This window comes from Rutilus rutilus (genome assembly GCF_951802725.1).
Source record: "Rutilus rutilus genome assembly, chromosome: 3".
Classification (NCBI taxonomy): Eukaryota; Metazoa; Chordata; class Actinopteri; order Cypriniformes; family Leuciscidae; genus Rutilus; species Rutilus rutilus.
The window spans coordinates 29708059-29720502 of NC_140211.1; the positions used below are offsets into that span (position 1 = coordinate 29708059).

General features: G+C 37.5%; 1 protein-coding gene across 1 annotated transcript in view; it reads right to left on the reverse strand.

The window, feature by feature from the left end:
* The window catches only part of vps35 (VPS35 retromer complex component), a 31320-nt gene that overhangs the window by 13005 nt on the left and 5871 nt on the right, over positions 1 to 12444 (reverse strand). The window contains exons 5-11 of the mRNA XM_084404859.1: positions 8552 to 8734; positions 8076 to 8289; positions 7035 to 7118; positions 6774 to 6883; positions 6486 to 6582; positions 6239 to 6387; positions 2743 to 2950 (exon numbers count right to left, since the gene is read on the reverse strand). Coding sequence (XP_084260985.1) covers positions 2743 to 2950; positions 6239 to 6387; positions 6486 to 6582; positions 6774 to 6883; positions 7035 to 7118; positions 8076 to 8289; positions 8552 to 8734 — 1045 coding nt within the window. The remainder of the gene's footprint in view (positions 1 to 2742; positions 2951 to 6238; positions 6388 to 6485; positions 6583 to 6773; positions 6884 to 7034; positions 7119 to 8075; positions 8290 to 8551; positions 8735 to 12444) is intronic.

Below are 12444 nucleotides of genomic sequence, written 5' to 3' on the forward strand. Positions count from 1 at the left end.
TTTGTATTTTGTGCAATTTTGAGTTCTAAGTCTGTTTCTAAAAACTGACTACATAACCATTTGAAGCCATGCGAACCCATGCTCTCTTTTCAACTGCTCAGCAAACAAGTGGGTGAAAATATGGTGCTTTTTTGGCACAGACCTCAGAAAACGGCAGAGCAGCTCCAACATTCTCCAACACAGGAATATCAATATATTACTACCTCGGTACTATGGTCAGACCTGTCTGAGTCATAGCTGACCTTTCCCTCAGGAGTCACAGATTATAGGGAGAATAAACAAAGCACCTTTGAAAAGGTAGAGAAAGGCAGGCGGAGAAAACCCCTGGGCTAGAATGAAAAGGCATTTAAAGCCAAAAGCAATCAAAAACCTCTCCAGTGCTTTAAACCCACGGTGCACAGCGTAATAACAAATGAGGAAACCGAGAATAAACCACCTGAACCTGTCAGTCACTTACTATTAGAGGAGCAACTGACTCAAATATCGGTTACATATTCATATTCTCAAAAAGAACATACAAACATTAGCAAGTTTGCGAACCCTTAAGAATTTCCTGTTTATCTGCATAAATTTGACCAACATTAAAACTTTCTATCAGAAGATCCTTTCCACTTATTTATTGACTAAAAAGACCCAAGAGTAAATATCTTTGTTGGAGAAGTATATAATAAAGTATCATCTGTTAATTTAAAGGTAAGATTGACAGCTAGCGGATTGAAATGGGCACTGCAGTTCAAATTCATAATATTGGAGAGGGTTGTTTCCCCTGCCCCCTCCTGCTCAGACTCGACGCCCAGATTGAGGACAAGCAGCAGGAGCGAGCGCAATTGACAACTGAAGTCGAGGAGACGTTAGCTGATGAGTTGATTTATCCGTGTTTTAATATGCTCCGATTCATAGAGATTTTTAGAAAGGTGCCAAGGCTTTTTAGGTCAGGTAGAATCTGCGATCTCTGACCTAGTTTGTTTGCTGGCTTCCATGGCTGCAATACTGGCAAGTCTTCCGGCAACTGGCAACTTATTGGGTAAATTGTCAGTGGGCAGGATCATACAGACCAAAAACAAAAACAGACATTCCGACACAGAACGCACATTTCAAAGTAAATTAACTGGCTGTAGCATTGTTTTTCAGAGAAACAAATACATGAACTTAGCATGTTTCCTAAATCTAATAAAATCAGATGTGAGCTTAGCAGCCCTGCCCTATTGAAAACACATAAACCTTGATCTTCTCTATCAAACTCTGGTCTGCACCATACAGTTGTGAGGTCAGCCATGGCTTGGTCATTTGTATTTCTGATCTTATTAATGCTTCCCAAGCTGGAAAAGTTTTATAGTTGCGAAGAAACAGAAGTAGCGACAGATCTTTTCTTCCATATTGTGACACGCATCTGAGTGTAACAGAGTATCGAAAAGAAAAACATTTTAGGGAGGGGACCTGGTTCTATGCATCAGTTGTTGATTGGATTTTGAAATGTGGTCGTTGCACTCAAAAGTATAGATTGCGGTAAGTATTTAAGCGGACTGAATGATTGGAGGAGTCCTGCATATGTCACCAGAGTGAAGCATGTCGTTTTCACCACCAGGTCGTTATATTTGGATTAAACATTACAAGGTCGAAGCTATTTGTAAAAAAGTTGGGTGCACTAGAAGTGTAAATAGATGAAAATTCGAGTAACTGTAACCATTGTTACTCTAACAAAAATCAAAATCAAGACACATAATACTCAAGGAGGTTAATATTATCTATTCATCTGGATATCATCTGAGGATCGACAGGCCACTCTCGCTTGGTAAGGTTAGTGTTCATGAGTCCAACATCAGACAAACACTGAACAAGAACAGGGTGCAGTGCATGGAAGGACGCCACTGCTGTCCAAAAGGAACACTGCTGCCTGCCTAATGTTTGGCAAAGACAATGTGGATGAGCCAAAAGACAATTAGAAAATTGTTTTATGGACAAATGAGTCCAAAATACTTATTTTTGGTTTAAATGAGAAGAGTTAAATTTGGCAAAAACTAAACACAACATTAACCCAATAGAAATGTTCACTACTGTTCAAAACTTTGGGGTCAGTAAGTTTTTTTCCCCAATAAATGATTATTTGTATTCATCAAGAATGCATTAAATTGACCAAAAGTGACAGTAAAGACATTTACAATGTTACAAACTATGTCTATTTTCAAATAAGCTGCTGTTTAAAAAAAATAAAAATTCTATTCATCAAAGTATCCTGAAAACCATGAATCATGGTTTCCACTAAAATAATGAGCAGCACAACTACTGCAGTTTTCAACATTGATAATAATACAAAATGTTTCTTGAGCAGCAAATCAGCATAATGATTTCTGAAGGATCATTGCACTGAAGACTGGAGTAATGGCTGCTGAAAATTCAGCTTTGTATCACAGGAATATATTACATTAAAAAAAGATATTAAAATAAAATATAAAAATAAAATTGTAATAAAATTTCACAATATTAATGTTTTTACTGTGTTTTTGATCAAGTAAATGCAGTCTTGGTGAGCATGAGACTTCTTTTACAAATCTTACAGACCCCAAACGTCTGTGCGGCAGTGCAAGTCGATGTACTTTACAGTGGGTAAAGATAAAAAACATTCTTAGCAGGGCTCACAAACTTTCTATTACCACTGTACAGGGACTTTGTTTGAAACATGCAAAAACATCAGCTTGACAGCCAACAACCACAACTGCCAAAAGTATTGAATGTGATATAAACCTGATCTTGGGCCACTATGGTGGTGTTGTAGTCCAGAATGTTGCTCAGCACGTAGCAGCTCATGCTTTTGCGTGACTCATAATCGAAGTACTCGAAGAGAGGTGGGAAGTGCTTGAGCTGGAGTACAGTGAGGATGTTGTTGTACGTGTCCACGGGGATCTTTAGGAGCCTGGTCAGCTCTTTAGACACCGCGCTGCTGGTGGCAATGCTGCACAGAAAGACGCGAAGACATCAAATATTAACTCACAGAAGCAGGTACAATGATGTAGTAACGATTGACTTTACAACTGTGGTCATCTGTATTTTGAAAGGCAGGTGGTTTGTTAAAAACAAAAAAACAAAAAACAAAACACATAGCTAGGCCTTTGTATAACCAAGGCAACATAGTATAGCTACCGGTATGTGCCAAAATGACACCAAAATGTTGAAGAGGGCGAAACAATTCATCCTTATAAATAAATCCAGCATTTACAAAACTTAATTAGTAAGATTTCAGGAATGACATTACAAATGTGGAACATTATTACCACAACATATCAAAGATATCTGCTGAAGTGGCAGCTTGTCACAAATACCAGCCTTTAGCATGATTGACCTGTGCTGGGATTGCAAACAGTGAGTCATCATGTCTACGTGGCTTCCCATCCACCCTCAAAATTGCTGGGTATCTGATAAGATTTTGGACGTCAAAAAAAAAAAAAAAAAAAGCATTTGCCCAAGTTATTTTTAATATATTACAAAGACAGCAAAGAAACATTTTATAGCGACATTTAAATGTAATATCTGCATGTTCTTTGATCAAGGTGCTTTAACTGCTATCCATGATATTTTAGGAAAAAAACCTGAAGTGCTCACTATAATACTGTGTTACTGTATTCTAATATTCTTCAAAAACCCTAATATTAAACATCTGCAATTATTTCTGCCTGAAAAACAGTGCACAGACCCTATTCAATATTTGTTATCTATTGTGATGCAAATTACAGTCAATATGACAAATACATTTAAGAAAAATACAAATGAAATAAACTGCTTTAATTTTTTCAGGTAGGCTACAGTAGATGTATCGAGTGGTGCAGGGGTGACGCAAATTTGTAGGCCAAAACGCAGAAACGAGTTAGCGAGTTAGCATGTTAGCACTTCCGGTTCCATCGTCTCGAAGTCAATGGGGTTTTTGGTTAAATGGCTGAAATAAGGTCTGTGATGAACAAGCTCAAGATACTTTCACGTTTTATTCTACGACATAAAATACATCAGTATTACCCCACTTATTTTTTTATTTTTTTACTCTTTCCCCGCCATTGACGGAAATTTCCGGCTTTCCATGTTTTCACTGTTAGGGGGCACTATTACACATCTCGTGAACGAGTACTGAATCTCTGTAAAATAACGCGATCATCAACAATAAACAGCATATAAATCAAAACTGCCTTATGTTACTGAATGAAATCTCGACCCAGGACGAGCTATAGGACTGTGAAGCATTAGGGGTGTTGATGAACTATCTTATCTTTCTTTCAATCATTTGAAGATTCTTTCTGAATCTGATCTGGATGTAGTCTTTTTGTGACAAAAACATGATTTTTTTCATGGTTTTGCTCAAAATGTTGCTTTATTTATGAAACTTACATTGATAAAGTGTTGAAAAAAAAAAAAAAAAAAGAATGCATGAATCTAGAATAAAAGATTTTTTTCGTTTAAAATCAGAGGGTCTGTTCTTTCTTTTGTATGTTCAGTATGTTCAGATATTCATAAAAAAAAAAAATTTAAATTGTGAAAATGGTCAAAAACGCTGGCAGAGGCAGGCAAAAAAAAAAAAAAAAAAAAAACCTTGGCAGGGAAAGAGTTAATCTGTTATGAGTCTAAAAAAGGCGGTTGCTAACAAGTGGCTAAATGGGACTACTAAGGCTGTTAGCGACATTAAATGCCATCATGCCGAACAGGTGAACTCCGCTTTTACAGCATTGTTATGCTTATAACGTGCTCTTATAAACTATTCTAACTCAAACATTCTGGGAAAATGTTTTTTAGATAAAAACCGAGAGAGTTGTTGGAAGCTTAGTGTAGGTGACGCTGAAGTTGTGGGACCGTGGTGTATTTCGTTTATAGCCTTCCTTTAGTTTTTTACTTCTGGCGACTGCATTTAGGCTTCAAAATTCATAAAAGTTGTGTTCATCTGTGATAATAATCTTGATGGACAAAATGTGTAATCTTAACTTTTGTTGATCACAGAGCTTGTTTTTTGCGATAATCCAAAAACCTATGGGGAAATCCTATTGGGTGTTTAAGGGAATCAGTGTGATGCTAACTGCTGGTTGGCCTGCGAAGTGATGTCATACCTGCACCACTTAACAGTAGCAGAAAGAAATTAAATAAATGTTTAAAAAAGCACTGCATTGTCTTCACTCTATAAATTAATTTACACAGATTCTTAATAAATAGATTAAAAGTTATTCAGTAAAGCATTGGGTGAGGTTTATTAGGCTGCTGTCACTTTAAGAGCTGACGCACGGATCAAACACATTGGAACACACCTGATTTCTTTCTTAACTGTTTACGTTCACTTAAGACATACCCGACTGGTTTTTGCGCTGATACTCGCCAGGACTTGCATTTTAATATATTTTTCTCCAGTCAAGCACAATAATCCATGAAAGAGAACTGAATTCGCGATATCAGTGTCTGAAAGACAGCTTTCTGTGCACACGCTTCAGGTCTGAGCCTGGCAGTGCAAGTAGCGCTTTGAGCTCTTTTTCGAGGCTTATTGATAACTCAAACACAGCCCACGCTTTATTTTCTCATGCGCTGCGCATGTATATTATACTCCCTGCAGGGAATGGAAGCAGCGCTCTGCACACACATTGACACAAATTATGAATTACGGCTCTTATTAAGAATGCTGTCAAGTACCGGTACTGATAAAATGTGAAACCGTACAATTTTTAATAGCAGGGTATCGCAATACCATTCTAGTGCCGGTATATCGTGCAACACTAACACAGACTGTTCTTTCACTAACGCAAGAGAAAATGGGTGAATAATTATTTATCCTTTGGAAATCCACTAGAATACAATGGATTTATTTTATGATTGATATTATTATTATTATAATGATGTTAGTATTGATAAAATCAAGCTTTCAGCCTTTGGTCAAATGGTCAAAATGTAATCTAGATAAAAACAGTAACCAAAAATGACATTGCAATATTTTCAATTGGTCCTATCTTCCTTGCATATATTTATTCATTTATTACCACCAACACAGTGACTATGTGCAGGGAAGCAACAACTGAAATATAAATAAAGGATCAGCATAATTAGGTCTTATAGGCATGTCCCCAAGTAAGTTCCTTAGATGCAAAATGGGACTAAATACAGAAATCGAGCACTACAATCATCCAGCAACACACTAGCTGTGGTAAAGAGAGTGGGTGTTACTTGGACCATGTGCTGATCTGCCAAATGGTGTGAGAAAAACAGTGTAACTAATACTCACTGTTCCAGGTTGAGTTTGTTGAAAATCTCCACAGTACTTTCCAACACTTTATCCACATAGTCCACACGCTCAGGATAGCACTTCATGGCCAGATTGATGAGAGACACTTGGAGTGAAACAACATCTTCAGATGGCATGTCCTGACGAGACTGATGGGGAAAAAATTAAAGATGGCAACATTAAACATTTATATTTGAGCTAGTGATTTTAATAAATGACTCAATATTTTAATAAAGCCAAAGCATACCTGTATGACAGTTGCCACTTGCTGTGAGAAGATATCAAACAGCTTTATTTCAGCAGGGATTCCAGGCCCATCTTCTCTGTGAGCAAACAAGGCCAACCTGTGGGATGAGGCAACAATAAAATAAGGAGGGCTCAAATCGTGTTTGTAAAGTTTAGCCATGCTAAAATGTATGAATTTCTTTGCATTGTATAACAAATAAAATGGCATTTACTTGAAAGAACAGATCATGTATGTCAATAATAGGCATCTGTCAGAGCTTAACAGTGAATGAGTGGAACAACAAGCCACCTGTCAATAAGAGCAATGATGATGTTCTTGACGTTCACGTTTTGGTGCAGCTCGGCACAGGAGCGAAGGAAAGGGTTCAATGTCTGCAGGTGGAACTCATCTGGAAAAACCTGCAGAAAAATAAAGTGCAGACAAAATTGTGAGTGCATTAAATTTGACATGCCTGCACCTACTACTTGAAACCAAGGAGAGCATGTTCAAAGACAGACTCCCTCAGTCAAGTACAACATGATGATGAGTGATTGTGTGGTATTTCTGTACCTGTATGATGCACTCCATGAGGTATTCCTGTGCTAGAGGGTCTCTACAGTTCACCACCTGCTCCAAGATCCCAGACAGCACGATCTGAGTGGAGGCGACACATATTTACTGTATGCCAAGTTAGTGCTGCCAAATTCTTTTGCAAACAAGATAACTGCAAATCACAGCACAAGTCTACAAAATTCTGCCTACAGTATACAGCAATATTGCATTTTTTTATGTACATTTTTAAGCTTTAATTTCACCAAGCTGATTGCTCACTAAAAACCCCTACAGTCATCACGTTTTCAGTCCATTTCAAGATTAATTTAGATGTGACAAAGTGGTGATATCAAAATGGCTGAGTTGTTTACGTTTGAATTAGTCTTCCCATTAAAAGTCAGCATTTTGTTCATTCGAGAGGCGGGATTTATCGCACAAACTCATCATATCCAATCATAGAGCGATGGAGGCATTGCCTCTTCTCACGTGACTTTCCCTCACTCATCCTCAATTACCCCCCACTAAACCCACCACGTGCTTCAGGGGGTCTTATAAATCTCGCTCCCGAAGACAGAAACGGCCCTGCCATACACTAGTATTCAAAGTTTGGGTTTGCTATTGTTTGGTCTTGTGCACAGCACTGCATTAATTTAGCTAAAAATGTTCTTTTACCTCTGATTAAATAGCTTTAAGTACATCTAACAAGCTGCTTTGCACACACAGTGTGATGCATATGTATGGGTGCTTGAATTTAAAAATCAAATGAGACCAAATTGAGTCCATCACATTGTTAATTCATGAACGTGAACATCGAGTGCTTTAACAAACAGCTTTCAAAAGATGCTGTAAACTCTTATGCAGTTGTCATGCCATCATTGGCTCTTTTCCCCAGTGATTATGCAAAGTGCTAGCTTGAGGTTCCCAGTGTTTGCCACAAATAAACAGGTAATCAAGATTAAATTTAATTTTGATACACCGGTTTAAACCTTTAAAAGAGCCCTATGGGTTTTTTGTAGAAAGATCATTAATCTGCACTGGAGGACTGAAAATGAAACACACCTGTTTGTACTTTTCCACATTGACGCCTTCCAGCTGGCTCAGTCGGACCAGATTAGTCCCTACAAGGATACGCAGCTCTTGCCTCTCCTTCTCTCTCTTTTCTCGGTCCCTACTGTGTCCCTGATGCTGCATCCGCACCCACAGTTTATTCATCTCGGCAAAATTTAGCAGGACAAAGTCAATGGAGTCATTAATGTCTCCGGTCATCTCTTCCCTAAATCAAACAGGAAACCACATTGGTTAGTCATTCAATCCTTAGCAGATAATGAGATTTTCTAGTGATTCATTTTGTCAAAAGCTGTCTAAGTGCTCCGTAAGCACTGATTGTGGGAAAATAAGCCTTTCCTAGCAATGGATTAAATTGTAATATTGCACGTGGGATTATACTACGGTATCATTTAAATTGCTCAGTGGGAGTCACAACACTCAGGGGTACTTGAGGTGCAATCACAGCCATTAGATACGGAGTGTCGTACTCAGCCTGCTCTCCATCATCAGGCAAGATGTTGCGCGTGCACTGCAACAGGTAGTTCCTGAGGAACAAGCCCCGGAGTGGATGCTGCACTCCACGACACATTTCCACCAGATCCTTCAGTATGTCTTTGCGGGATTGTGGGAAAGAACGAACGTACACCACTCCAACAGTTATCAACAGGTACCTGGGAAGTAAGACAGAGGGATTGGACAATAAGTTAATGGCCAATATGAATCACTGACTATAAAAAGTAGATAAAAAAATAAACAACAGTACTATATGCAGCATTTATCAGAACAGTCTTTTGCAACACAAGCGATGTAAAATGAAATAAGACATCTGCCTGTTTTTGAGGGTCTGACTGAATTCAGATGATTTAAGCATGATTTATTTAGCTATACTTTGGTCTTTGAATTCTGTCTGTGCAGAGTAATTACCATTTGGATGTAGTACGTTTGTAAAAGTACCAGCATGTTTAGAGGAAATACAAATTAATTTAATACAAATTAAAAAAAAATAAGTTACTACCACATCATTACATTCAGATGAACTGAATTAATGGTGATTAGGGCAGGGAAAGGTTTCCTTTTTAAATCCTGATACATTTTTAGGATTTCCTTTTGATGGCTTTCAATAGTCTCAGAAGGCTGATTTTAGCCATTAACAAACCGCAGCTGTTGCAAGGTCCGTTAAAAACGTTCAATGCAGGATATAAAATACAAAAAAGGCAAATAAAATGATACTTAATTATGGTTCTTACATAGAGGTTTTTGTTAAATTCCTTCACAGAAGAATAATATTGAATTATATATAAATTAACATGTAACAATACAAATTAACAAAAAAAAAAAGCTATATTTAATGAATCGCTTTTTTAATCTGTTCATTTATATGAGCAAACCTATTAAATTAGCCTATTAATCAGGCTTTCCCATGCTACATTTCAGAGGGTGAGCTATTTAGGCTGAACCGATTTGCTGATTTTCAGACCTTTCAGAATGAACTGATTCCACCAGAATGAATGTCAGATTAGCAGAGAATGTTTGATTATCCCCATCAGCTCACACAGCTGTAAAACTGCAGACAACAATTAAAAACACCCATTGAACCATTTGGATGGGCTACACTGTAAGTTGGACCCCCAATCCTGGTCTATAGCACCAGAAAAACAGAATCTGAATCAGAGCATTTACCGTGAAATGGCACACGCTCAAAAGTTGATTATTGATTCTCATGCCCACTTGACAAAAACAAGCTCTGAATGACAATGACAAAGTGCCACTGATGGCATGATGTAATTTACATACATTTAGCTCTGCCCATTTATCTCAAGGCCTAGTTAAAGGTGAACTCCGGTCAATTTTAACATTGAGCTCATTTTTTTGTACATTTGGAGTGCTGTCAGTACAGAGAACAACGACAAAAATCGGTGTTGCCTACACTGTGTTATCCTCTTTTTAAAATTTGCACCCTGTTGACTTCAATGGGGCAAGTTTTAAACCTGCTTTTAGCCTCTTAACATCCTTGATGTGTCATTACAAGTGCACAGGTCATGTGAGTGATTCCTTCGGAGTGAACGCGGGTGAATCTGACTGCAGTAGATGTGAAAGATATTAATAAAAATGATGTTTATTCAGCCAGCGCACATACCTGTATTTACATCCTGTTTTCGGTCGAAGTCCACTGTAGTCGATTGTCGAGTTCACGCGCGTGATCATAAATACTAAACCTATGCGCGTGAACTCGACAATCGATTACTGTGGACTTCGACCGAAAACAGGATGTAAATACAGGTATGTGCGCTGGCTGAATAAACATCATTTTTATTAATATCTTTCACATCTACTGCAGTCAGATTCACCCGTGATCACTCCGAAGGAATCACTCACATGGCTGGGCACTTGTAATGACACATCAAGGATGTTAAGAGGCTAAAAGCAGGTTTAAAACTTGCCCCATTGAAGTCAACAGGGTGCAAATTTTAAAAAGAGGATAACACAGTGTAGGCAACACCGATTTTTGTCGTTGTTCTCTGTACTGACAGCACTCCAAATGTACAAAAAAATGAGCTCAATGTTAAAATTTACCGGAGTTCTCCTTTAACCTGGCAGAAGGCATCTGTCTTTACAGAAGAGTCTTCTGTCCTTCATCAATGAATTCAAGACCCTATAAACATTTCAGACCATTTCTGTTACCTAGCTTGACTTTTTTGAAAAGATCCAGCAGGCTAAGAGACTTTAATTTAAGAGAGAGAGACCACTTCAATAGTGCAGTCCATATAGAAAGATAGCAAAGTGAAATAAGAGGAGGCAGAGAAGCACTGAATGCTGCTTAATAATAAGTTATCAACTAGATCACAATTCCTTTAATGAGAGGTGTGGGCAGAACTGATAGCGGGCACAATGCCATGAAAAGGCCGCAGTTGAGTCAGAACTGGAGTGCACATTTCACTGTACGTGAGTGTCAGCGACCTATGCTGCCTATATACCAATGATGGCCAACTCCTGATGACAGTTATTAAAAGACACACTCAGTGGAGCAACCCAGCAATCACTTTTCTGTATAAAAAAAAAGTTAACTGTATAAACTCGGAGTTGTTATTTGGTAGAAACTGTTGGCTAAGTTTGGTGACGTATAATATGTCAGTTTTCGTCAATTACATTTTTTCACAAAACCGAGACGATAACTAAAACTAGTTTTTGATAAAAAAAATAACAAAATCTATTGACTTTTTCATCAGCAAATAAGAATGAGACGAAAATGTTAGGGAGGGCAGATAGGAAGAGATTCAATCAGAATGAATCTTTGTGTTTTAGAGAGCAGGGCTCTACCGTGCAACTGAAAATTACTGCGTGCGACTGAAACACAAATATTAAGGAACACCAGATTTCTTGAACGCAATGGCCAATCAGAGGTGTTTATATTAGTCAGAATCAACTCATCGCTCAAAATGCAGGAGTTTTTGTCCAGTGCTGAGTTCTGCACGATAGCGAATCCTCTCAATAAAACAAACAAAGTGTAGACATGATGTAAATCCATTGTGTAGTGTAGACAACTTCATTGATTATAACTAGTGCTGTCAAATCGATTAATCGCATCTAACATAAAAGTCTTTGTTTACATAATATGTAATATGTGTGTGTAATGTATACACTGCCATTCAAAATTTTGGGATCGGTAAGATTTTTTATGTTTTCAAAATAAGTCTCTTATGCTCACCAAGGATGCATTTGTTTAACAGCAATATTGTGAAATATTATTACAATTTAAAATAACTGTTTTCTGTTTGAATATATTTAAAAATATGATTTACTCATGTGATGTAATCAAATAATAATAAAAAAAACATTTATCTTAAATTAAGGTGCTCCTACATTTTTGACCCTGTAGGGAGGTTAGGTGCACATATATGAATGCAACATAGTGATCTACCCGGTGGGTTAATAGCATACACTTGCTGCATGTCTTATAAAACATTTACAAAAAAGAGAAGAACAGACATATGGATACATTTCACATTTGATTTAAAGGAAAGCAAGACCATTTGTAAACTGTGTGGAACGACAATCTAATACAGGGCTTGACGATGAGGACTGCACTATGGCCCAGGACAAAAAGTTGATCATGCATTTGCACGTGTTTTACCAATTTACACAAGAAATTAATACATTTCTGTAGGTAGTATTTCTTACCTAAATACTACTGTTAGACCTACATGACAAGCTTAAAGCAGGTAGAGTTCTGTTCTATAGTGTTTATTTGTTTTGTTTCTTATTTACTGGCTGATCTAATCTAGATTTAATCTAATAAAATCGTAAGATATCAAGCCGACTAAAACTAAAACAATTCAGATGCCAAAACTAAATCAAAATTTACTGTCAGAATGAACACTGG